The sequence below is a fragment of the Gymnodraco acuticeps genome, unplaced genomic scaffold, assembly GCF_902827175.1.
Source record: "Gymnodraco acuticeps unplaced genomic scaffold, fGymAcu1.1, whole genome shotgun sequence".
Taxonomy (NCBI): Eukaryota; Metazoa; Chordata; class Actinopteri; order Perciformes; family Bathydraconidae; genus Gymnodraco; species Gymnodraco acuticeps.
The window spans coordinates 368,455-392,747 of record NW_022991375.1 but is presented as its reverse complement, the minus strand read 5'-3'; the positions used below and the strand labels follow the sequence as shown (position 1 = coordinate 392,747).

At 38.8% G+C, this 24,293-nt stretch overlaps 2 protein-coding genes and 1 long non-coding RNA gene across 3 annotated transcripts; 1 reads left to right on the top strand and 2 right to left on the bottom strand.

Annotated features, from left to right (window-relative positions):
• Nucleotides 1-2,701: 2,701 nt before the first annotated feature.
• Nucleotides 2,702-4,535, bottom strand: LOC117562818. The gene is made up of 5 exons (XR_004571627.1): nucleotides 4,479-4,535; nucleotides 4,309-4,362; nucleotides 3,334-3,456; nucleotides 3,034-3,216; nucleotides 2,702-2,837 (listed from the first exon to the last, which is right to left on the bottom strand). It is a non-coding gene; the product is annotated as an uncharacterized LOC117562818 (long non-coding RNA).
• A 1,683-nt stretch (nucleotides 4,536-6,218) lies between these two features.
• LOC117562817 lies at nucleotides 6,219-8,104 on the top strand. The gene is made up of 3 exons (XM_034240720.1): nucleotides 6,219-6,513; nucleotides 6,628-6,835; nucleotides 7,611-8,104. Exons 1-3 carry the CDS (start codon nucleotides 6,329-6,331, stop codon nucleotides 8,061-8,063), a joined length of 846 nt encoding a protein of 281 aa, XP_034096611.1. The 5' UTR covers nucleotides 6,219-6,328; the 3' UTR covers nucleotides 8,064-8,104.
• Nucleotides 8,105-12,982: 4,878 nt separating this feature from the next.
• On the bottom strand, nucleotides 12,983-19,097 carry LOC117562816. Its single transcript, XM_034240718.1, has 7 exons — nucleotides 18,802-19,097; nucleotides 16,604-16,670; nucleotides 16,187-16,218; nucleotides 14,495-14,535; nucleotides 13,987-14,369; nucleotides 13,743-13,872; nucleotides 12,983-13,594 (listed from the first exon to the last, which is right to left on the bottom strand). The coding sequence occupies exons 2-7, from the start codon at nucleotides 16,646-16,648 to the stop codon at nucleotides 13,266-13,268; spliced, it is 960 nt and encodes a 319-aa protein (XP_034096609.1). The 5' UTR covers nucleotides 16,649-16,670; nucleotides 18,802-19,097; the 3' UTR covers nucleotides 12,983-13,265.
• Nucleotides 19,098-24,293: the final 5,196 nt, after the last annotated feature.

Here is a 24,293-nt window from a genome sequence, read left to right as displayed (position 1 = left end):
TCTCTCGTCCTTCCAGGAAAACAATCTGAAAATAATTTAGAAATGTTATCAAGCTGCTGTAATCCCTACAAGTAATTAACTATGTCATACTTCATGTTTGAATATGTGCATACAACTCAAATATTTCAAGATGATTTTAGGGGAAAAAGCAACTATATAAATAGAAGAATTGACAAGCTGTAATCTTACCATGTCTAGCACACATGAGAATGGACTCCTCCTGGGTAGTTTGGAGGAATAAAGTTCAAAAGGCAGAGGGTAGCAGCGCTTCAACTCACGTAAATACTCGCTATCAGAAAAAATATTTTCCGGTGAAAATGGTGGTGTGTTGATCCTTCCCAAAAAGAAGATGCTGTGAATAATCTGTAAAAAAAGAGATGCCATTTGTAATGCTGTGTGTAACTGTAAAGCTCTATGAAAGAAACGCATCATGTCAAAAGTTCATAAAAGCCACATCAGACATACCTCATCTACTAAATGTGTAGCTTTATCTTGACAGGAGTTATTCAGCTCCAACATTTTATGGATAATCCCTTCAGCATTGCTTAGGAAATACTTTATGTTCTGCCAAACCTTTTTGTCCTGCAGATCTTTTCTGTTCCTATAAAAATATAAAATCTGTAATAAATTGTCTTTAAAAAATAAAAACGCAGAAGTCAGTATTAGTGTAGGGTTCAGGTAATCAGATGACTCACCTCTTCTTTCTAGCAGCCTTCTGAGAAATAATACACGACACATTATAACCATGATTATAACACTTACACATTTCACTGAAGTAAATTAGCAATGTAGAGTTTATTCAGAAATACTTCAAATATTAGCAAAGGAAAGCAGTTAAAAGCAGCTACTTACCATTGTAGGCAGGCCCTGCTAAGTGGCCTGCTGGCCTGAGGATTCTGTTTTTTATGTATGTATTGTGAACGCAACGCTGCGCAAATGTGGGTCTGACTCTGCCTCACAGAGTGTGACTGGCTGTCTCCATGATGTGGCCTGCCGACATGGCCACTTTCATACAGATCATACTAATGCCCTCGATTGGTCTCTGTGTGTCATTCAAGCTCGGGAGGGTATGTATGTGTGGCGCGAGAGCGAGAGAGAAAGCGCGTGCACCGGTTACGTGTATTGTTGTTGTTAGCATCTGGTGCTAGCTAGCTGCGCTAACGCATATCATGAGCTGTCAACAAGGTGGAGGAGAGTCCTCTCCTGTCAGACTGAGAGACTGATAACTACAGCTCAGGTGAGGTAAAGGACTCTGAGTGTTTAGATAGTTAACTTAGTCTAAGTTCTCTGTGGGTCTCAAACGGTTTGGTCACCATTTATGTAAACACATATTTCCATTTGAAGGGGGAGTGATTAGTCAAATATGGATGAATAATTAAAAAAATGTTTTAACTAGGTGAAAAAAGGGTAAGATAAACTTGTTAGCTAAAACTAGTATTTGCTGCTGCCTCAAAGAGGAGCAGGGGGAGAGGAGGGAGACAGGAGAGGCTGATTCAGGAGCACAGACACACTCACAACTATAAATGTACCAAAAACAAATAAATAAACAAGTTTCAATGTTTTTTTCATATTGGATATGGTATGTTATTGGTTATGGCCATGTTCTTATGATGTTATGATTATTTAAATGCATACAGTTCTGTTGCATATGGGTGTAGTCTCTTTATTTCCCCCTCAAAGTGCACCAGATTGATGCATTTAAGTCCAACATTTAAAAAAAAAATCGGTAACACTTTATATTAAGGTACACAAATTAACCATCAACTAGTTGTTAATTAACATGCATACTAGCAGTATATTGGCTCTTTATTAGTAATTATAAAACACTTATTAATGCCTTATTCTACATGACCATATTCTACAGGTAATAAGCCATTAGTTGAGAGTTTTTCCTCAATTACCCTCTAATTAGTGCTTATTCATTGCAAGTAAGGAAGTTGTTGTACATGAGTTTGGGTCTTAATATGCTCTGTTCAATATGGGCCTAATAAGGCAGTAGTAGCACAAGAATAGTAATTCTCCCTTAATAACACTTAACAAATATGATCTATTCTCATGTAACAAGACATGAAACTACAAGTGTTAATTGTGTCTAAATAACTCAAAATTAGGTATTTATATCTAAGAACATGTTCCCTATTTTAAAGTAAAGTCTTGTTCATAACCAATAAGCTAGTAGTTTGACTCTAATTGACCAGAACAGGTTCCCTATTCTAAAGTTGCCTCCTCTTCACACTTTGTAAATACATTATAGCACACAACTACTGAAATTAATCTCAACAGCACATGAACAAAGTAGGCTCACGTTGAAATATCTGTTTTATTCAAATGTAACCACTTAAAAGAGGTTCAGACACATCACAAACATTTAATTAAAGTGTCTCCAAGGCTCACAACACACCTGTACTTTTTAATACAAATAGATAGGTAAATATAAAAGCTGAACTTGCTCTTGAGGGTACTACTAAACTCACTTTTAAATATACAACTCTTCCAGTACACCTTATCTAAACCGATAAAACCAGCCCTTTAATACTTCATCAGCAAGGGAAGAAGCTTGCCTTTGGCTTTCATGTCCTCTATTTTGGCCTTTTTATCGACTGTAACATTTGTTGCACACTTCTTGGCAAATGAAAGCAGGGTGTCTATTGCAGGATCAAACTTGAGGGTCTCAAATGTGTCTGGGTCCACAATCTTGAGCTCTGCAATTGGAGCAGTCATCTTTATGGTTCCCCGATCCACATTATTTCTCCTGAAGGCTTCAGACATTGTGCGAACATGTCCGAAGGTTTTCAGGACCTTTTTATACCTATGGACAACCTCCGCTGGCCCTTTGACTGGAAAAAAACAAACAAACAAATACACAAGGGATGAGTACACAGACTAATAATTCTGTCCAGCAGATGGCGCTAATAATGGCCGAAACAACTGACATTTCTCTTTAAAAATAACTATAAAGCATACTCTAGGGATGGCAACATCTGCTTATCTGATCTTTATCATTATTACTTTTCATGATATTTAGTTGTTCACCTCTCATATGAGCTCGCCCAGGCACAGCCACATCTGGAGATGCAGGATTCCGTGTGTTACGTTGCTTCTTTTTTGGGATGACAACATCACTGTCTGAGGAATCACTGAGGTCTGCAGGACTTTGGGAAGTGTCATCTTCGGACATGCTGACATCCTCTTCCAAAGTAGGGACTTTTGATTGAGCTTAAATTCAACGGATGACAGATGACACACTGATCAGCTTGTTATGAGGAGATACATAACATCACACCTTCTATAACAATTTAATACAAATGTGCAGTTTCTTCTCGAATCACTCACTTGATTTCTTCTTCAACCCCAAGACTTATTCGCGTAAGAAATTGCGCTCTCCTTCAAGATCTTTTATCATTTTATCTTGCCATTCGATCTTGGCCTCTAGGAATTCCAATCTTGAGATTGATCCTTAAAAAACAAAAGGACAGTTTGAGAGAAGATTACAATAAAGATTATGATACAGTATTGAGTAACAGGAAACGTATTGGAGAGACAGAGAGAGGGATGGCGAGAAACAAAGGTCATGGGCCAGATCGAACACAGATGATTGCGATTATGGTTTGTGCCTTAACTTGATGAACCTCAAGGATTTTAAAACCATAAAGTAGCAGCCGATAAAGTAAAAAATGTATACAATTATCCACTTCCCCTCTCCCACAAGAGACAACAGATAATATGTGGTTTCCCTAGTCAACATCAGCCATGTCAGTTACAGTGTACTGCTTATCATCACCACTGTGCGTCATATTAATGATCAGATATTAATTAAATTACAAGTATTTCTTTGCAGCTCCAAATCGCAACTTTTCCTATAGAGCAGGTCAAGACTGTACTCTTACTGTACAGTTTACAGAGACCCAACTTTTACCCACATGAGCATGCACAGTGGTAAGGAAAAACTACACTTTTTATGTATTAGTGATCACTATGTTGTGAATATGTAAATGTATCATTGAGTGGCCAAACATGAACATGGAGGCGATGTGTGCTTTTATTCTATAAAGCACAATATAACAGCAACATTTATTTTCATGTTGGGTTCTCTTTTAAGCTTACATTTGTCCTTGGAAGGCTACTGAAGTGAATTGTCTCTAACCTATACAGTCTCAGAATTTTGACGAGCTGTTTATTATTTACCATAACTTAAGGAGGTGCATGGGCTAAATCTGGCAACAATTTCCATCTCAGGATGAACGAGCCATATAGTTTAATGTTTATAAACTACCAACACAAAGAATCAATGCAAGAAAAAAAAATCACCTGATCCAAGGCTGGTACTGCAACTTGGGGCCAAGCTTTCTGTATCTTCAGGACCTATAGCATAAGAACAATAAACTCACAAAAATGAATAGGGGACATGAATGTTAAAATCAAGTTTGACAAGGAAATCATTTAAGTTGTACTTCTTAGTTAAGGGATATACAATTTACCATCTAGATCCTCTTTGATCAACTCCATCCTTGACTCCTCTTTTGGGACCTGATTCTTCTTCTTTGCCTTAGGCTGTAAAAAAAATAAGAATAAAGCTATTAAATATTGTGTAAAAGGCTGAATATGTACATTGGATAACAGTTACAGTGCACAAACATGAGTCTAAAAGGCAGCGAGCTGGCCAAATGAAAGCGACTGACCCGGGGGTTAAACCAAGTAAAAGATAACCACGAGCCTTCGCGCCAGTTGTTGGCTAGCTAGCAAGCGGGGCTAATGTTGGCTGTGGTGATTAACTACAATGTTTAATCGGCTTGCAAGATAGCTATAATTTACTTTTGAAAAGCAATGGGTCCCTATTAATTTATGGACTAACAATAATGAACATTATACGAATTATACAGCCAAGTAGTGGGTAGGTTACATGACGATATTGAGCTAACGCGGCCAACAACGTGAGTTGGTAATAATGACTTTATTAAGCACACAATTCAAAGAGGTCCAGAGTGCACATGAAAGAGAGCATTTTCAACAAATACAATACAATGAATACAAAAATAAGAAAGCAAGCACGTAACTTACCATTGTCGATGCACAACATTTCCAATGTCCCTCTTCAAGCTCCAAGGCAAGTGGAAAAGGCCAAAAGCTAGCAGGCAGTTTATTTTTGCTGATTGGAAAGGGAATTAATATGATAGTGAATGATTGGATGAATTTGCCGTTTGCAACCTGTCAGGTGACTCCCGTTCCCCTCTACGTTACTGCACTGTCAAACTTAAACTACGCCACAACTTATCCTAAAACACATGTTTACACAATATCAGAGTCAAACCGCTGCAACAAAATCCATACATTTAAACGTCTTGGCCAAACGAATGAATGTAGTTGAAAAACCAGGGGTGGGGGGAGCGGGGACAGAGAGCACGCTCATGCACTGTCAACGGGTGGGGGAGGGGGGGGGGACATGCTCGTGAACTGTTAATAAGGTCCCATAGGTCCGAAGTAAATGGGCGGGACTTCGCCTCCGGAGCTTCGCTGTTAGCGGAAGTAACCGGCGGATAGACAGATGAGAACATGGATTGGTGGATCACTTTGTCAATCATTATTCTCCCAAAGGGTAAGTCCCGCCTATTTAATTTCTTCTCCCTCGCTGTGGATTGTGGAGGTATGGCGCAATATTAATAGCTGAGAATGTAATATTATTTCAGATAATTTTACAAGTATGGTGTCACATTACACGTTTTTGAGGCGAATCCATTTTAGACAGAGCCCCAAGGAAAACCTTAAGTTCAACCACTGGTTAATGAAAAAAGGCCTTCTTCGAAAATCAATGAAATGCCCCTCTTGTGCTCATGTCATGAAGTTGAAACGGCCTTATGCTAAAAAGGAGGCATTATGGTAAGTAATGCTAGAACACTTGTGCTACAGCCTGTGCTTCATTTATTAATTTTGGGCATATCATATTGTTAGCTCTGTAGCTGTAAGTTCATCTGAATGTTGGATGCAGACTTGTCACCTTTCAGAAACATTTACCATTTTGAATCTACATTATGTGACCTATGTGATTCATGCATATCTGATGGAAAATGATTATATAATTCATATTATTAAACCTAATTGTTTTTATTAGGAGGAATTATCAGCTAAATCTCACCTAGAAAGTCATAATTCAAATCACACTGCTGATAATTTATATGTGCATGTGGGCTACTTTTTAAGGTGGTAACACTACTAAATGCACTCATATCTTCCTTATTCAGTTAATTATTGTAAATTAAATTCTTCTTGTCAAGTATACCTAGAAATGTTGAATAACACAAAGGACTTGCGCCATATTCAATCCATGTCTTAGATGTATCAACACCTTACAAATCTAGACTTAATTTATCAGAATTCTATTCAACCAATTTGTTTAATCATCAGGATGTGCCGGGATTCATGTCACAAAGGGAAAACATATTCAAGATCCATCCGAAGTGGCTCCATGTTTGAGAATTCCCATGTGCGACTGCAAACATGGATGCATTTCATCTACAGGTGAGTGGTTCTAAATCATTCATGAAATGTGTATATATGGAAATGTACTGTACACCCATGACCACTTCAAAATTGGTTTTAACCTCCCCTCCTAACTAACTGGATTGTTTACAGATTTGCCCAAGGCCTTCGATTGCAACAAGTGGACATGCTGCAGGAAGGAATTACTCGTAGCTCTGCAACTCTGACTAAGCTCGCAGACAAGCTGCGGAGAGTTTGTAAATCTGCCATGAGAAGAGTGAGAAGAAGAGGCCAGCAGACCATTGGAAGACGAAGTGAAGTTGTTATGATCGATGAAAGCAAATGTGGCCATAAAAGAAAGGTGTGTAAACTATGCAAACACTTTAAGATTGTTACCTTGATATCCAAACAATACATAATTAAAACAAGTTTATTTCCTATGATCTTGCATAAGCCTGTCCTTAACAGAGCTACTTAATGTAGAGACACTATACATACTTTTAATACACAGAAAGTTAACATTTATTTTCACCATTTCTGCTGTACAACACTGTCTATCATAGACTATTATTGCTAATTATACATAAAGTAGTAGAGTGTATTGTAAATTGTAAAGCATTTTAACAACTGTTCTCAACATGCTCGAACAGTTCACTGCTGTGTGATTAATAATTGAAAACAAATGCATACAGTATTCCATGTAGAAATATACAATGGTAAGGCTCTAAGGAAAATATTTTAAAACATTCTTCATTTAAAGAAACTGCAGACAGAGCCATTTTAATGTAGTCATTCCAAGTGTATGTAAACCTCTTTTACCCATCCCACTGTTTGTGGCTCAGGTGGTTGTGCATTATTCTCCACAGCTCTATGTGGCCATAGGTTGCATTAATATACCATTTTTTCTCCCATGGAACAAAGAGAAGGATCATTTTTGTGTGTCAAAACTAAATACTGTAGTGGCCTTTTGTAAAATTGTGTCAGTATCCTTATCTATGAGAAATGACTGTTGCGTTTTGGAATAAGATATGCAGTTCAATTATGCCATAAAGGGAAATGTCACGTTATTCCTGCACCTCAGGACAGTTGAATATTTGTAAATATGCACTGCTCCATAATACTCTTGTCATTTTCAGTACAACAGAGGACGGGCGAGCAACAGGAGTTCCTGGGTGTTCAGAATGCTTGGAATCAGAAATGACAGGAGAAGACCCATTCTCAAGATCGTGCGTCGCCGCTCAGCCAGACATCTTATGCCTCTCATAAAGAAGCACATTAAGACCGGAAGCTCAGTCATTTCAGATGGATGGAGGTCTTACAGCCGGCTTCAGGACGAAGGTTATAATCACCTGACTGTCAACCATCAAGAATCTTTTGTTGACCCTGTTACAGGTGCACATACACAGAACGTAGAGAGATTTTGGGGTATTTGCAAGACAACTATCTGGAGACTTAGAGGAAATCGGACACAAAGTTCGTTAAAAGATCATTTGGATGTCATTGAGTGGACTTACTGGCGTGGAAAACATCACAGATATGGACCACTTGGAATGCTTTTGCATGACATTAGAAAAAAATATAAAGTGTGAAGCCTGTGAAAGGTAGCATATGTTGCAGATAGCACATTTACACTGTCAGTGAAAAGCGATTGAACGATTAAAGACACTTTAAATGTTTGTGATGTGTCTGAACCTCTTTTAAGTGGTTACATTTGAATAAAACAGATATTTCAACGTGAGCCTACTTTGTTCATGTGCTGTTGAGATTAATTTCAGTAGTTGTGTGCTATAATGTATTTACAAAGTGTGAAGAGGAGGCAACTTTAGAATAGGGAACCTGTTCTGGTCAATTAGAGTCAAACTACTAGCTTATTGGTTATGAACAAGACTTCACTTTAGAATAGGGAACATGTTCTTAGATATAAATACCTAATTTTGAGTTATTTAGACACAATTAACACTTGTAGTTTCATGTCTTGTTACATGAGAATAGATCATATTTGTTAAGTGTTATTAAGGGAGAATTACTATTCTTGTGCCACTACTGCCTTATTAGGCCCATATTGAACAGAGCATATTAAGACCCAAACTCATGTACAACAACTTCCTTACTTGTAATGAATAAGCACTAATTAGAGGGTTATTGAGGAAAAACTCTCAACTAATGGCTTATTACCTGTAGAATATGGTCATGTAGAATAAGGCATTAATAAGTGTTTTATAATGACTAATAAAGAGCCAATATACTGCTAATATGCATGTTAATTAGCAACTAGTTGATGGTTAATTTGTGTACCTTAATATAAAGTGTTACCAAAAAATCTTACCTGGGGAGCATGTCCCCGGACCCCCCTATAAGATTTGAGGTCCACCTGCACTTAAAATATGTTCACATAGGTTCCTAAATAGATTTGCACATTATTTTAAACAGTAACCCATGTCCATATGTTTATTCTGGGGTAGTAGATTTAAAGTTTAGGGCTATCACTACGTGCAGCAACGCTGTAAATATTGACAAATAAATCCAGAAAAATGGCACAAAAGAAAACTGGTAGTGGCCTGGCTGGGTGTATAATTCCCGGCCTGACTTATTTTCCCAGTCCGGCCCTGATTGTAGGTCAGGAGTGAATGAATGGGAATATGAATTAAGCCCTGCCTCATGTTTTGAGCTACCACGCCTTATTTAAAGCAGTCGTTATTACATTACATTACATTGCATTTAGCTGACGCTTTTATCCAAATCGACTTACAATAAGTGCGTTCAGAATAAGGTATGATAGCTACCTTCTCATTTATTCATCGATTGTTTTGATGAAATGTCATATTTCTGGTTGGTTCACTATTGAAAAGAGAAAGATACTAGTTTAGAAACACTTTAACATTTCCCGAAACTTTAACAATCTAGACTAGAATCAAACTGGAAAGGGTGTCCATCATTTATTTTAATCGTTTATTTAGCAGGGACAATGCACATTAATGAACACGTAAAACAATAAAATATGCCAGATTTAGCTTTGAGCTAATTTCCACCTCATGTCCCTCACATAAAACATTTAAGAAAATGACATTTTACAAATATAGCAAAAACAAATACATGATATGCAAAAAGTGCAAAAGAGCAAGAGCAGCATACACAAGTATTTACCACATGGCAGTACAATATAACAGCAACGACATATCATGTGCAAGAGAAGATAAAAGAGCTACCTAAAGTGCGAGAGGAGATACCCCTGTGCTAAAGTGCATTTAGCGGTGATTGCACATCTGTTTGTTTCTCAACCATTCTTTGAGTTGTCCTTTAAAGCTATTGAGAGTGGGACAATCCCGTATCTCAGTTGGGAGGCTATTCCAGAAAGAGCTGCTTTTAATGGAGAGGACATTTTGTCCAAAAGTGGTCCGTCTGCGGTGGACTTCACAGTGTCCTCTGGTTTCTGACCTAGTGCAGCGTCCAGTGTGTTTTTTGTGGATGAATTCCCCTAAGGGGGGGGGGGGCCAGTCCATGTAAATATTTATAAAATAAACACATACTTTTAAAAGACTTGAAATTGTCAAAACTGAAGAAATGGTGTGTTTCAAGGATGGTACAGTGGTGGTATGAATGAACACCTTGATAGCTCTCTTGTACAGTTGTTCTATAGGTTTCAGGTTTGTGGCACAAGCAAACGACCAGTTTGTAAAACAGTATTCAATGTGGGATAGAATCATACAGTGGAGGTAAGACTTTGCAGCATTGACAGTTAAGAAAGGTCTAATTTGTTTAAAATTTTGCAAGTTGAATTTAATAGTATTAGATACTTTCTAAATATGTTTCTTAAAAGTCAAGTTTGAGTCCAATATGACTCCAAGATACTTGAACTGGGAGACTAGTTGTATTTCTGCTCCGTTTAAAAACACATTGGATCCTTCGATTTTGACTGGTCGTTTACTGAACATCATGCATAGTGGGTTTTTTGCATTTAACTGTAAGTAAATGTTGTTCAGCCAGTGTTGAACCTTGTCCAAATTATTTGAGAGACATTATGTGATTATTTCAGTCTTTTTCCCGTGTACAAAGATGACCGCATCATCGGCATACATTTGCACACATTTGCACATTCAACTCAGGACATACATTAGGCGAGTCATTAATGTACAGAGAAAACAGTAACGGTCCAAGAAGGTAGGGGGATTTGGCACCGTTGACCAAAACACACTGTTTTCTGTTCGATAAGTAAGACTTAAACCAATGTATTGAAACTGCCGAAAACTTGAAATGAGTCAGCTTTGTAAGGAGCACTTGGTGGTCAACAGTGTCAAATGCCTTCCTGAGATCAAGGAAGACAGCACCTACATATGGGCTCGTGTCCAACATAGATTTAACCTTTTCCACAAAGACACAGTTAGCTGTCTCAGTGGAGTGGTGAGCACTGAAACCAAATTGGGTGGAGTGGAGCGAAACCTTTGTCTAAATGTTTGGTGATTAGTTTTGACACCCATTTCTCAGCTACCTTAGAGACACAGGGGAGGATGCTGATTGGTCTGTAATTGGACATCATTGCCTTATCCCCAGATTTAAAGATTGGTGTCACCGTGGCCACCTTCCAGGATGATGGGACTTCCCTCGTGCTGATAGATTGATTCACTAGCATAGTAATTGGTTTTATTAGACCGTCGATATGTGTCTTTATGAAGTTGGTGTCAAAATCATCTGCATCCCATATAAAATGTTAAAGGTGTTCAGTTTTGGGGAAATATTTTCCAAGGCCCATAACTTTGACCCAGTTTATCAGTTCATTCTGTCCTGACTGAGCACACCCACCTGTAACCTTGGCTGCTGTGCTCTCAGTGTTTTGTCTCCCTGTTCCTGCCTGTTGGCGTCAGCTGATAGAGGTGTTATGATTCTATCTTGTTATGCACAATGTTGATTATTCTTTCTGAACTAGCTAAATACATGGGTCTGGGGTAGAGTTCTTCAGAATTGACGTGGCAACTCTCCCGTGCAGTCAGAACCTCTGGCAGCTGTGACTTGTGATGTGAATTACATTACATTATTACATTGCATTTAGCTGACGCTTTTATCCAAAGCGACTTACAGTAAGTACATTCGACCAGGAAGATACAACCTTGAAGAAAACAGAGTCATATAAGTACATCAGGTTTCATAGAGCCAAACATTTCAAGTGCTACTCAACTGGCTATAGATAAGCCAGTCCTTTGTTAGTATATAAGTGCTTTGTTAGCAATTCTTTGTTAGTAATTCTATCGCTCGAAGTGGAGTCGAAAGAGATGAGTTTTCAGTCTGCGCCGGAAGGTGTGTAAGCTATCTGCTGTCCTGATATCAATGGGGAGCTCATTCCACCATTGTGGAGCCAGGACAGCAAACCCACGTGTTTTTGCTGATGGGAACTTGGGTCCCCCTCGCAGCGAGGGTGCAGCGAGCCGTTTGGTTGACGCAGAGCAAAGTGCACGTGCTGGGGTGTACGGTTTAACCATGTCCTGGATGTAGGAAGGGCCAGATCCATTCGCAGCATGGTAAGCAAGTACCAGTGTCTTGAAGTGGATTCTAGCAGTTACCGGAAGCCAGTGGAGGGAGCGGAGGAGCGGCGTGGTGTGGGAAAATGTTGGAAGGTTGAAGACCAGACGAGCCGCTGCATTCTGGATGAGCTGCAGAGGTCGGATGGCACATGCAGGTAGACCAGCCAGGAGGGGAGTTGCAGTAGTCTAGGCGTGAGATGACGAGAGCCTGGACCAGAACCTGAGTCGCTTTCTGGGTCAGCTGGGGACGTATCCTCCTGATGTTGTAAAGCGTGTATCTGCAGCAGCGGGTTGTAGCAGCGATGTTTGCAGTGAAGGACAGTTTGTTATCTAGGATCACACCCAGATTCCTTGCAGTCTGAGTCGGGGAAACAACAGAGGTGCCGATGTTGATTGTTAGGTCAAGAGTGGGACAATCTTTTCCCGGAAGGAAAAGCAGTTCAGTCTTGTCAAGGTTGAGTTTGAGGTGATGAATCCTCCGGCCGATACTCCTCAATAAACCATCAGTGTTTGACATCAAAGCTCCAACTCTCCTCGTGTCTCTCTGAGTCCTGACTCTCCATTGCCACAGAAGTTTCCCCCACATTCAGTATATCTGAATTTTAGAGTGGATGAGGAGTGCTATTTTAAGGTGAAGTTTTAAAAGTGCTTCCAAATTGCAAAACATTTCAAAATAGTTTTAGGAATATAGATGTATTACATTATTTCGAAAAATCCACAAATCAATAATTTAACAAGCTTCTTATTTACAACATTGGCTTCATTTCATTTCATTGTTTATTTGGCAGGGACAATGCACAGTGATGAACACTTAAAACATTTCAAATGTGTCAAGCGTAACAGTGCCAGATGTAGCTTTGAGCTCATTTCCATCTGCAGTCCCTCACATAAAACATTTAAGAAAATTACATTTTACAAACATAGCAAAAATTAAATAAATGATGTGCAAAAAGTGCAAAAGAGCAAGAGCAGCACAAGTATTAACCACATGGCAGTACAATATAGCAGCAACGACATGTAAAGTGCAAGATAAGATACAAGAGCTACCTAAAGTGCAAGAGGAGTTACCCCTGTATTAAAGTACATTTAGCTTAACTACCCAGCAGGATATTATGAGGATAAAGCCAGAGTTTTCTGTGTTATGAAAGGGGATCTCTTAACCTGGCTGGATTTCTATTGCATTTTATGCTGCAGACCTAACCTAAGTTTTAATACAGTACTATTACTTGTAATTGACTATTTTTAGACTGTAATATTTCTTGTGTTGTTGGGCCCAAGTTATATCACCAGGGCCGCCCCTGGGCAACTTGTGGCCCCACGCAAAGTCATGTGAGGAGGCTCTATGTGTCGTGAACGTCGACGGGGGGAGGGGGGGTGGTTGCTAGTGGAGCCTGGCAGCGGTGAAACTGCGGCGCACTTAATTGCGCCACAGTTGCGCTTCAAATGAGGCCCCCTCCGCGAGGTGTAGCTCCCTCCGCGAGGTGAGACCCCCTCCGCAAGGTGAGGCCCCCTCCTAGAGGTGAGGCCCCGCACAGTCTGCGTGATCTGAGTGTAGGAAGGGGCGGCCCTGGATGTCACCGACTGACCTGGGGGCTTGCCACGGGATTCTGGGAGGGACAGGAATTGAGAAAGTAAGAGGAAGTGAGAGAGAGAAACAAATTAGCAAATGAGGTCACTCAAAACAAGAGAAACATGATAATGACACTAAATGCACAAATGTAATCTTTGCCCAGAAGCAGAAAAAAAGATACTTGCCTTGTATTGCAGCTGTTGCTTTGAGATATTCCATAGATTTGGCCTTGTGTTCCATCACCTGTGTATGATGTTCTTCTTTCAGCGCTCTCACTGTAGGGCTCTTCCAATCTTTTTCCCAGTCTTTCACGGTCTACACGCAAAAGACAATATCAATAAACAGTTGTCAGTGCCTGCAGGTGATCAACTATCAGGTTCAGAAAACACAAAGCTGTTTGTTCCCAGCAATTTTACTATAACTTCTCACCATGTCTTTGAAGGCCTCCCCTTCGTAGTATGTCTTGGATGCTGGATACTCTATTCCCTCTTCATCTAGCTGCTCCATGCTTGAAGCCACCAAATGTAGCTCCTCTCCATCGTAGGCATACAGCTTTCCGTCCTCACAGGTCATTAGAACGAGCTGGTCCCATGGGCAGGAGATCCCCTCCACTACACCTACAACCTGCATTCTTACTTTCTCAGGAAGATAGAATGTTCCCCACCCATTCACTACCTTATGCTTCTCACTGTAAATGGTGTCTTCCAGGGGTCCTATCTTCCATCTGGCACCAGCTGGTTTCTTTAATTCAAATGTCTCGTGTTTATACTCTTTGGTAACTAAATCTGAAGCCCATTTCACGTAATCTGAACCTGCAACACATGCCGAACAAAATACATTTGAAAAAAGTTACATCAAGGTTTTTATGATATGAGGCAAAAGGAGTGTAGTCTAATCAACTACACAACCATTTCTCTTTAGTTCTATCTTAGGTTACCTGTTTTTCCGTTAGTCTGTGGGAATGGCAGACCTGCTGGGCTGAATGGAAGAAAAGACAAAAAAAGAATCCCAATTAGTGGCTGCAAGTTAATCAGTGAGCTCCAGTCCATTTCTCCCACATTTCTTTATACGCTTGTGATCCTAAGACGCTCTTGATTCAGCTACAGCTTCGGTACATGTTCAACAGCCATGAGGCTCAATGCCTGTGTGTCCTGAATTCTATTTTTCAGTACCGATGTACACGAACCATCAGCCATCTTGAGACCTTGTCCGTCTCTTTTTTTCACCGTGACTTTGAGTTGGTTAAAGTCATGGCTCATATCCCTCCACACATTTCGGATTCATTCTCCCAGAGACACACAGCCAATGTTTGCTCCGCCTTTGTGTCTGTGGCTCAGTGGTCTTTTATCAATCAAAGGGTTGGTGGTTTGATCTCCGCCCCTTCAGGTCAACAGGTTTGATTTTTTTCCTCAGGCAAGACACTGAACCCCAAAATGCTCCTGGTGGCCTGTTAATGGTGACTGTGTTTGAATGGGCGAGTGCTGACGTGTGTTTAAAACGCACTTTGAGTGGTCGCAAAGACTAGAAAATATAAAATCAGTCCACGTGTTACCTGCTCTGTGTAGTCTTCCATCTTTCCAGATCTTCATGACACAGGGGAGGTTTTGTGGTCCAGGTGATTGGCGACATCTGGAAATGGACTTTCTTTGAACGACATTCTTTACTCAAAACTCTTTTAGACGCTGTCACAATATTCTTGTTTCGATTTGATACGAAGGAACCGCAGATATACTACGTAATCTATAAGGATGAGCCATCCACCCAAAAGGGGAAACTCATTTTGGCCACTTGATTTCTCTGTTATCAAAATTAGAAAATGACGAACATGACAAGCCACTTAGTCATCATGGTGTGAATCAACTACCTGCAGTCCTTCTAGTTTGACTACTTTTATAATCCATGATACGCCTGAATGTGGCTGCTACCAAAACCACACAAGCAGAATTTATGAGATGCTGTGATTCCTAAAAATAAATCTGATTGACCATTCCATACTATTGACAATGTACAATTAATGACATCATTATAAAAAGTAAACAAGCAAGTTGTTCTTAATTCAAAAATATTAAAAAAAATCCAATAATGAAGTTACTTTTTTTTTTTAAAAAGGATTCATAACACAGCTGTTTATCCTCCAAATGACTCAGCCAATGTTGATCCTGTTGCGCTTCCTGTTATCCACAGTTCCCATCTTTATCCTGCTTCTTCTTGTCTCTCGTCAGTGTTCAATCCAGTGCATCTTGTCTCTCCTCTTGAAGGAGTTCATGACGCAGTTAGTTTTGTGGTTCAGGTCTTATATGTGCACAGCAACATTGCAAATCTTCTTTGAACCACATTCTTCACTCCAAACTCTCAAAGACACTTGAGGGTCTCGTAATGAAAAGGTGTAGAAGTCTTTTTAAATTAAGGTTGTAAATAGGTTCTGGCATTTTCTTTTATAGACACATTTTGTTTTTAATTGTGAAGTTGGAAGCATGTTGAAGGTGCTTTACACTTGACGTAGTTAATATTCAACATAGTTACAAGATTGACTGAAACAAGAGAACAGGAAAGACTGCGTACCACAGTAAGGTGTTGTCTGCCATTGTTGTTTTAACCCCCCCCCTTAACAGAAAATAAAACTTCTTACTTGCTCTCCGGACTGCACTCCAATCTAGCTTTCTGTTACAAGGAACAAAAATATGCATTGTTAACAGTAATAAATAAAATAGAATAAAAAGACCTCTACTCATTATAACAATATGACAGAATTTGGACCTTTTTGAAAACACTATGAAATACACTATCAACTAAGAGAATTAAAAAAAATTAAAAAGCCAAATAATATAATAATAGCAATATTTAAACTTGCTCATATTATAAAGGTTAAATAGCATTACAAAATATTGGCTACTGAGCTAATGGTAGAATACATAGCTTATCTAATATTGCATGTAAATGTTGCAATACAAATGTGCAATTTTACCATTTTAAGAGTAAGGTTAATTTTACAACATTTAAATAATGAATAAATGCTCTCTTTATTCCATCAAGTAGTGGTACTTACTATACAGACAACTGGACTAACTTCCCTCTTGCCACAAACTGCCATCGTGCCAAAAACAGCCACAAATCTGTGTACAGAAACGTAGTTACATTCAAATGTGGAAGAAACAATTATTTGAAAATACACACACAACACATCAAATCTGAGTTGTGAGATGAAGATTAAACAAAAAACTATTTTTAAATAAACAAGAAAGAGCACTTTTTTATGAAATAAGGACAATAGAAATTTCACCAATTATTTTAATGAAAATATTTTTTGCATAATTTCAATGCTAAAATGTGTGTTTAAATGTACCTTTGAAGATATTGTTTCATAAAAACAAAAGTTGATCCCTCATATTTTGTATTGAATGTATTGAACAACAATTTCACAGATATTGGAAAGTATCCCAAAATGTTTGAGTAACACAGACAGACGGACAGACAGATGTTTCAATAAATAAAACACACATAAGTCGAATCGTTTGGATTTTTACGAGAAATACTCGGTATGTATTGGTCCATATACGCATTATATACACCAGCAATCAGCAGGAAAACCTTCGCCTTTCCTTTAAAGACAGACCCAGACTACACCCTTTTCTCTTTATTCACAGATCCTTTTTTTATTTGTGAAAATATTTTTGCGTATTTGCAGATCCGTTTTACAGTTGCACATTCTTTTGTGAGTTTTCAAGTCTTTTGTACGGAAGAGGATTAGGGCCACATAAAAAACATTTTTGTGAGGATTTGAAAAAAATATTATTATTTTTTGTTCTGAGAAAAAAGTCAGAATTCTGACTTTAATCTCAGAATTCTGACTTTTTTCTCGGAAAAAAAAAAATATTTTTTTTTTGGGAGAAAAAAAGTCAGAATTCTGACTTTAATCTCAGAATTCTGACTTTTTTTCTCCCAAAAAAAAAAAAGTTTTTTTGTTCTGAGAAAAAAGTCAGAATTCTGAGATTAAAGTCAGAATTCTGACTTTTTTCTCAGAACAAAAAAAAAAATTTTTTTTTTCAAATCCTCACAAATTTTTTTTTTATGTGGCCCTAATCCTCTTCCGTACGTACATATTTGACCTGAGAACAGTGAGAAGCAATTTTTTTCACATGGATTTTAGTATACCATTAGGCGCATTCACACCGCAGTACTTTTCCCACAAAGGTTCATGAGAATTTAGTTCATGAGAACTCTTTGAACCTGGGGGTGGATTAGGCAAATGAAGCCGCTGACGTCACTTCTTCTTCTTCTGCTTTGGGTTTACTGGCAGGCCGCAAACCACTTCACGGCGTATACTGCCGCCCAAAGTCCCCGGCCGGAAGTCCCCGGAGTTGGGGACTGGCTTTGGGACTGGAAGCCTTCCGAGTAAATTGCCAGAACGCCGACACCTCCTCATCTCCACCGCTCCCATGTTTTATTTTGTGTTGCCATAAGTTAGTCTCTCTGCGTTTCTGCGCTGGGCTAATGCTAATAATGCTAATGCGAGGATAATAAAATGGCGGCTTCACAAAACTTTTTGGGAGTTTTACGGGGCGTGGTTTGCAATCCGCCCAGCCAATCAGACATATAGCTCTTTTCTCACAAGAGAGCCGTACGAAAGTCCCTGTTCTCTAGCAGCTCTCTGCTCTCTAGCAGGGACTTTCGTGGGGGTAAAAAGGTTCTCATGAACTAATTTTAGTACCTGCTCTTTTTGGTGTGAACGCGATAAAAGAGGCTAACGTCCACGCTAGCTTCCACGCTAGCTGCTATATGTTTTTGCATTGAGGTGATACTTGAGGCTTGATGTGCTGCGGTGATATGCGAATTCCTTTTTGCATAATTTGCACACAACCGTGCTCTTATCGACGCTTCCATCCGTCCGTTTTTTAAAACAACATTTCCCACTGTTGTTCACTGTGGTTTGTTGTTGTCTGAAGTCATGAACGTTAGTTGGTGCTCCAGTATAATCGGTACGCCTGAAACTCATCCAGTGAGAAACGTTCCGCGGTGCAAAAATAAGTGCGATTAAAATGCGTTAATTTTTTTAACGCGTTAATTTTTGTGTAATTAATTAATCTCAATTAACGCGTTAAAGTCCCGGCCCTAAAAATAACACAGTAACTCTTGATGAACATATTCTACGTTAATGTTGGCCTACCCGTTTTACAAAGACAACTCAAACTGAAGTAAGTAAACAGAAAGTGTGAGATAAATAATACAAACGAAAATAATAGTTACCCAAATAGTAGATTGAAGTTGTTGAGGTTTAGGATGGCAGATTCTTCATACGCTGCACTCGGAGAGGAATAGTGGAGACGTAGACGATGAACTGTTGAACCTTGAGCATGATTTATTCCTCTGCTTCACAGGTGATTCCTTCACTCAGCCGAGCTAACTTGAGTACAGAATAGACACAAATCTCTCTATACATACAATAACTGAGGACATATGTAAACATTTCCCTTAACAGAAGTCCTTTGTGTCTTAGAAATATATTCAGAATTGTCGCATTCACATTTATAGCGACTTTAAACCTTTAAACACTCCCTGTTCCTGGTTTGAATAGGTTGCCACACCTTTGCCGACACAGTGTTTTGGCTAGACATGTGCAACGCCTGTCAGGTGATGAGAACAACCAATCACAATCCCTCCTGTCTTCCCTAATAACCTGTCTTCGGTATAATAAGAGTGTATTTATTTTACTGCAGGGTCAACGTTAGCCAGACATCAAGAACTTTACAGTGTTTCGACTTTATAGGACATTTTATGAGCTATGATCTGTCATACGATCGAAATATCTCCTCAATCCGTGAATCTACGGACCATTTGTTTTTCTTTATTAAAGAAGTAGCCTAAATGGAAGAGCGTCTGAGAGGAACGGTGATAATATTATAAACAAGGTGAATTTAGCCAATGCTATATGCTGCAGGTCTCCCTTGAAAAAGAGATCTATGATCTCAATGGGACCAATCTGATTAAATAAAGGTTTGAAATGAAATGAAGCGATCACAACGAAAACGGCCAAGACACACATTGAGCCCAGAAACGAATGTTATTAAGGGCTGTAAATATAATGAGCCTATGTCTAAAATAGACAACATTGTTAGGATATTTAAACTATACAGCGATTCTGGACTGCGGTCAACTCAGCCGCATCTCGCGTTTGTTTTTTCAAATCAGCCTACCTATATTTGATGAGTGATACAAATATTTGTTACCACAAGTTCTTAATAAAACTGTCTCTGTTGGACTCGGTACTAGTTTGACTGCTACCAAAAAATAAAATGAAGTACTTTTACGGTGTAGCCTACTTTGTGAGTAATCCTCTGTCAAAGTCCCCTCCATACATAATGCATGTTTTTCTGCTATCTTTGATTAATGATAAAAAATACAATTTTACCATTAGTTCTTAATAAAATTGATACTGTTTGACTTTGTATTAGTTAACCTATACAAACAATACATTGAAGTACTTTTACTGTGTATTTGTTGAGAAAGTCCTCTGCTGAGAACAAAATCAAGCTACTTCTGCTCAGTTTGATGAGGGAATTATTTTTTGTTTCCAATAGTTCTTCGTGAGATTGATCCTGTTGGACTCAGTACTACTGAAACTACCCCCACAAGTACTGTGAAGTACTTTTACTGTGTACTTTTCCAGTAATCCTCTGTCAATGTCCCCTCCTGAGTACAAGAATGCATGTATTTTGTTTTGTTTGCCCAGTATTACATTAATGCTCTGGGGGAAATGTTTTAATTTGAAGCTATAAAGGTGTATTCCCCTATAGCGCTCAATAAGCCCGTCTGATGACAGGTGGTTGTGAATACCTGCTGCACTTTTCCTATTCTTCCCTTTAAAATATGGGAAATGATTCTGCGGACCACAGCACGCCTTCTGTCGTTGTTTGCTGTGAAAGAAACAGTCTGGCCTGTCAGAGGTAGGTGGTAAAAGACTTTGACACAAACATTAATAAACAACATTTTTTATTTAAGATGCCTATGCTATTTGGGGTTTTCACTTTCCTGTAGAGTGTTATATAGGTGTTTGTGTGCATGTAAATGGTCTGCAAAGGCTAAAAACACCTCGGTTGGACTCCTTTGTTAACTACCATAACATAATGACATCACTTTGTAACACTCGCGCTTCTATTGGCTTGCGCTCCAACACTTTAGATTTGATAGACTAAGGGGCATCAGAGCCGAACAGCTAACCAATCAGAGCAGACTGGGCTCTGGTTTCAGACAGAGGGTGGAAATAGGTGCTGCAGCACAGGCAGTATGAGAACAATAAAGAGCTTTTTGAACATTAAAGCATGGAGACATGTCACAGTAGAGACACAACATACAAATATGAAGTTATTAGAATAGGACCCTTTAAAGACTGGTAGCTGATTGGAACTGAACATGGTGGTGCTGCCATCTAGTGATGCTTCTTTGCCACTGAAACAAATACTTTCAGAGAAAAAGTAAATCTGAGTTTGAATGTAAATCATTGGGTTAAGTTTAACATAAAGCAGATGTGTACGTTTTTTGATACGTTTATAGAAAACTTGACATTGTTGTTGCTGTCTCTAGATGGTTTTGTTTTTGTATATGCAGCTTAAGATACTGGTTTGATTCACACGATACTCTAATAGTCCTTTAATGACTTTTTCAGTTGCAGGATATATGTGAAGTCAGCAAACACTTGAAAGGGCTTGTTGCCTGATCGGTCTGATGAAAGCCGATTTGATCCAGATTCTGTATGTTCTGTGTTTCTGAATTTCATCTCTGCTCGTGCACTCTTTTTGAATCATACTCACATCTCAGTGCACTCAGCAGGGTGGGATTTTCACGGCGGCCATGACGGCCATGGCCGTCGTAGCCCCTCGGTCTGGCCGTTATGCCCCACAAATAATTGTTCGTCCTACGGCCACCATGGCCTTTGGGCCCCTCACACTGTTAAAAGTTGCTTTAAAAGCGTCAGAACAGTGGTTTCTGAACTGCATTATGCTGCGTTCACAACGGACGCGATGCGAATATTCTCATCCCTCTAACCGCTGGAGTTTCACCGCGGCTGTCAGCTGTGTTTACTCCTGTCATTCAAACAGGACGCGCTGGAGATGGGGCGGGGCTTATATCCATGTAAATACTGTGCCAACTACGACCAAATTAACCTATGTTACCGTGATTTAATTGTAATACACGTTTCAAAATGATGCCGATTCCAAAAGTTAAACTACTTTTTACCATGGATGTCTAATAAGATATTTATAACTAAAGATACCTTCGTAAGTGGCGTCTATGCTAAATATGTAAATATTATTTTTCCTCGGAAGAAGTGCTCTCGGGCAGTATTACTCTCTACATACATGAACTTTTGCCGAAGTAACTAAATACTGATAACGGTTAGTAAAAACCATGCTTTAATGCTTTGACAAGTGTGCAGACAAGACGGCATGCAAAACCTTTTAAAATGCGCGTTTTGTGAATGGAGATTGGATCGATCAGGCTAAACTAACGTTGTAGCTGCTCCGTCCACATTCACAACAACGTCCTAAAGACAGAATTAAAGCAGCGACTGTATTCGTCATGACAGAGACAGTCTGTGGTTTGTACTTGTTTAACTTTTGTCTAGTTTCTGAACAGATATGAGGAGTTGTGAGGAGTTAATTAAAGAGACACACGCACACACACACTTTTGCATTTCAAAGTATTGCTTGTTCATACAGTTGGATGTTGGAGCTTCACTGTGCACTGCTGAATGATGTATGTGCAGAGTTTGACCCTTGAAGGCTGTTTCTTCTGCTCTGAAATGGAATATATTTGTTACATATTAATAGAATTTTTGATTTTTAGATTTCATTTCGGATTTGTGAATGGGAGAAGTAGTAGATGGAAAACATACCAAACACTAATTATTCAAAGTAAATTATTTCATTTTATATACGGTAATACTAAGGAGTCATAGGCCTATATGATGATACGATTATTGATCTTAAAAAAGTGATTTGTTTTTTGTCATTAGAAAGTGAAGTTATTTATTTGTAAGCTCCAAATCCAAAAATTTTCCTCAATGGCCTTTGTGCCCTGGCATGTGGCCTTTGCGCGCTGAAAAAATGTGTGACACCAAAGGCCAAATGGCCTTGCCCCTAAAAAGACGAAAATCCAAGCCTGGCACTCAGCGGTGAAATGTAACAAAGTACATTTACTCAAGTACTCATGTAATTAATTGAAGTACTTGTAACAAATAAAATGACTTATAAATATATTATATATTAGTAAAGCTACCCAGTAGTTTATAAGGTGATTCAAATAAACCACAAGTGCAACATTCAAGTGATGAACAGATATTACAGTACAGCAGTGTTGGGCAAGTTACTTTTAAAAAGTAACTAGTAATAGTTATAGTTACTGCTCTCCAAAAGTAACTAGTTACTTTTTTAATTACTAAATTATAAAAGTAACTAGTAACAAGTTACTTTACTTTAAAAATAATAACAATAAAAATACAAGTTGTTGTGTTGTTTTTTGCTGACTAGTTCTCTGAAGGCAACAGACTCGACCGTTGCGATGGGCAGCATGTCCTCAACAACATACCTGGCAATCTGTTTAGTTGACTCTGGGTGACATGTGGCGATTTGAAAAAATCGTTTTTTGGCTGTTTAGATGGTGTTGCTCCATCTGGGTCACTGCCGGTGGTTGAGACGGTGGGGTCTTTGGCGACTAGTTTTATAGCCCCATGTACATTAGTTAGGTGCTTCAGGAGATTGGCATTGCTGTTATTCGATGTGGACAATGCTTTCTGTCCTGCACACAGTTTACATTTGACCGTAATATTTTGTACGTCCTTTATCCCCATAAATTGAAAATAGTGGTTATATCTCCAAGTTGTAAATGCGCTGCTGCTCTCTCGCTGATACTTGCATCTGCCATTGAGAAAGTGAGGTTTAGCTATAACTAAAATGAAACTTGACTTAACTTTGACTATAGAATTGATGATTTGGATTGAAATGTCCTAATTCTTATTTTCAATGTGATAGTGATAAGTGTGCTTATAACTTTTAGTCAACAACCTGTCAAAACTTTGTGATAACAATAAGGTCATGTTTCATATATAAGTGGAAAAGTATCTAATTTGTGTAAAACCCTTTAAAGTAGCTATAATCCCATAAACATATTGGATCAAATGACTTTGTGTAATTCTCATGAATCTACAGAGAAATATCGATAACTTTGAGTTTTTCTCCTCAGCAGAAAAAAGCCTCACAAGGCAAGGCAAGTTTATTTATATAGCACTTTCCAACACAACGCAATTCAAAGTGCTTTACAAAAAATGGCATTTAAAATCAGTCATTAAAAAGAAAAGCTAATAAAATAAACATTAAAATAAAAAGTACATGGATAAAAGTTACAGTGCAGTTTAAGATATGAATAGTTCAATTAAAAGCAGCGACAAAAAGAAAAGTCTTCAGCCTGGATTTAAAAGTAGTCAGAGTTGCAGCGGACCTGCAGGTTTCTGGGAGTTTGTTCCAGATATTTGGAGCATAATAACTGAACGCTGCTTCTCCATGTTTAGTTCTGACTCTGGGGACAGTAAGCTGACCAGTCCCTGAAGACCTGAGAGATCTGGGTGGTTCATAATTTAGCAGGAGGTCAGAAATGTATTTTGGGCCTAAACCATTCAGTGCTTTATAAACCAGCAGCAGTATTTTGAAATCTATTCTTTGACACACAGGAAGCCAGTGTAAAGA

Excerpts from the sequence above, each read along its gene's own strand:
- LOC117562816 (XM_034240718.1), bottom strand. The coding sequence starts at position 16,648 with ATGGCAGTTTGTGGCAAGAGGGAAGTTAGTCCAGTTGTCTGTATA. Across the intron at positions 16,219-16,603 it reads TTAGTCCAGTTGTCTGTATA|AAAGCTAGATTGGAGTGCAG; the intron begins GTAAGTACCACT and ends TCCTTGTAACAG. Across the intron at positions 14,536-16,186 it reads GAGTGCAGTCCGGAGAGCAA|CCCAGCAGGTCTGCCATTCC; the intron begins GTAAGAAGTTTT and ends TCTTCCATTCAG.
- LOC117562817 (XM_034240720.1), top strand. The coding sequence starts at position 6,329 with ATGTATCAACACCTTACAAATCTAGACTTAATTTATCAGAATTCTATT. Across the intron at positions 6,514-6,627 it reads TGGATGCATTTCATCTACAG|ATTTGCCCAAGGCCTTCGAT; the intron begins GTGAGTGGTTCT and ends GATTGTTTACAG. Across the intron at positions 6,836-7,610 it reads AATGTGGCCATAAAAGAAAG|TACAACAGAGGACGGGCGAG; the intron begins GTGTGTAAACTA and ends TGTCATTTTCAG.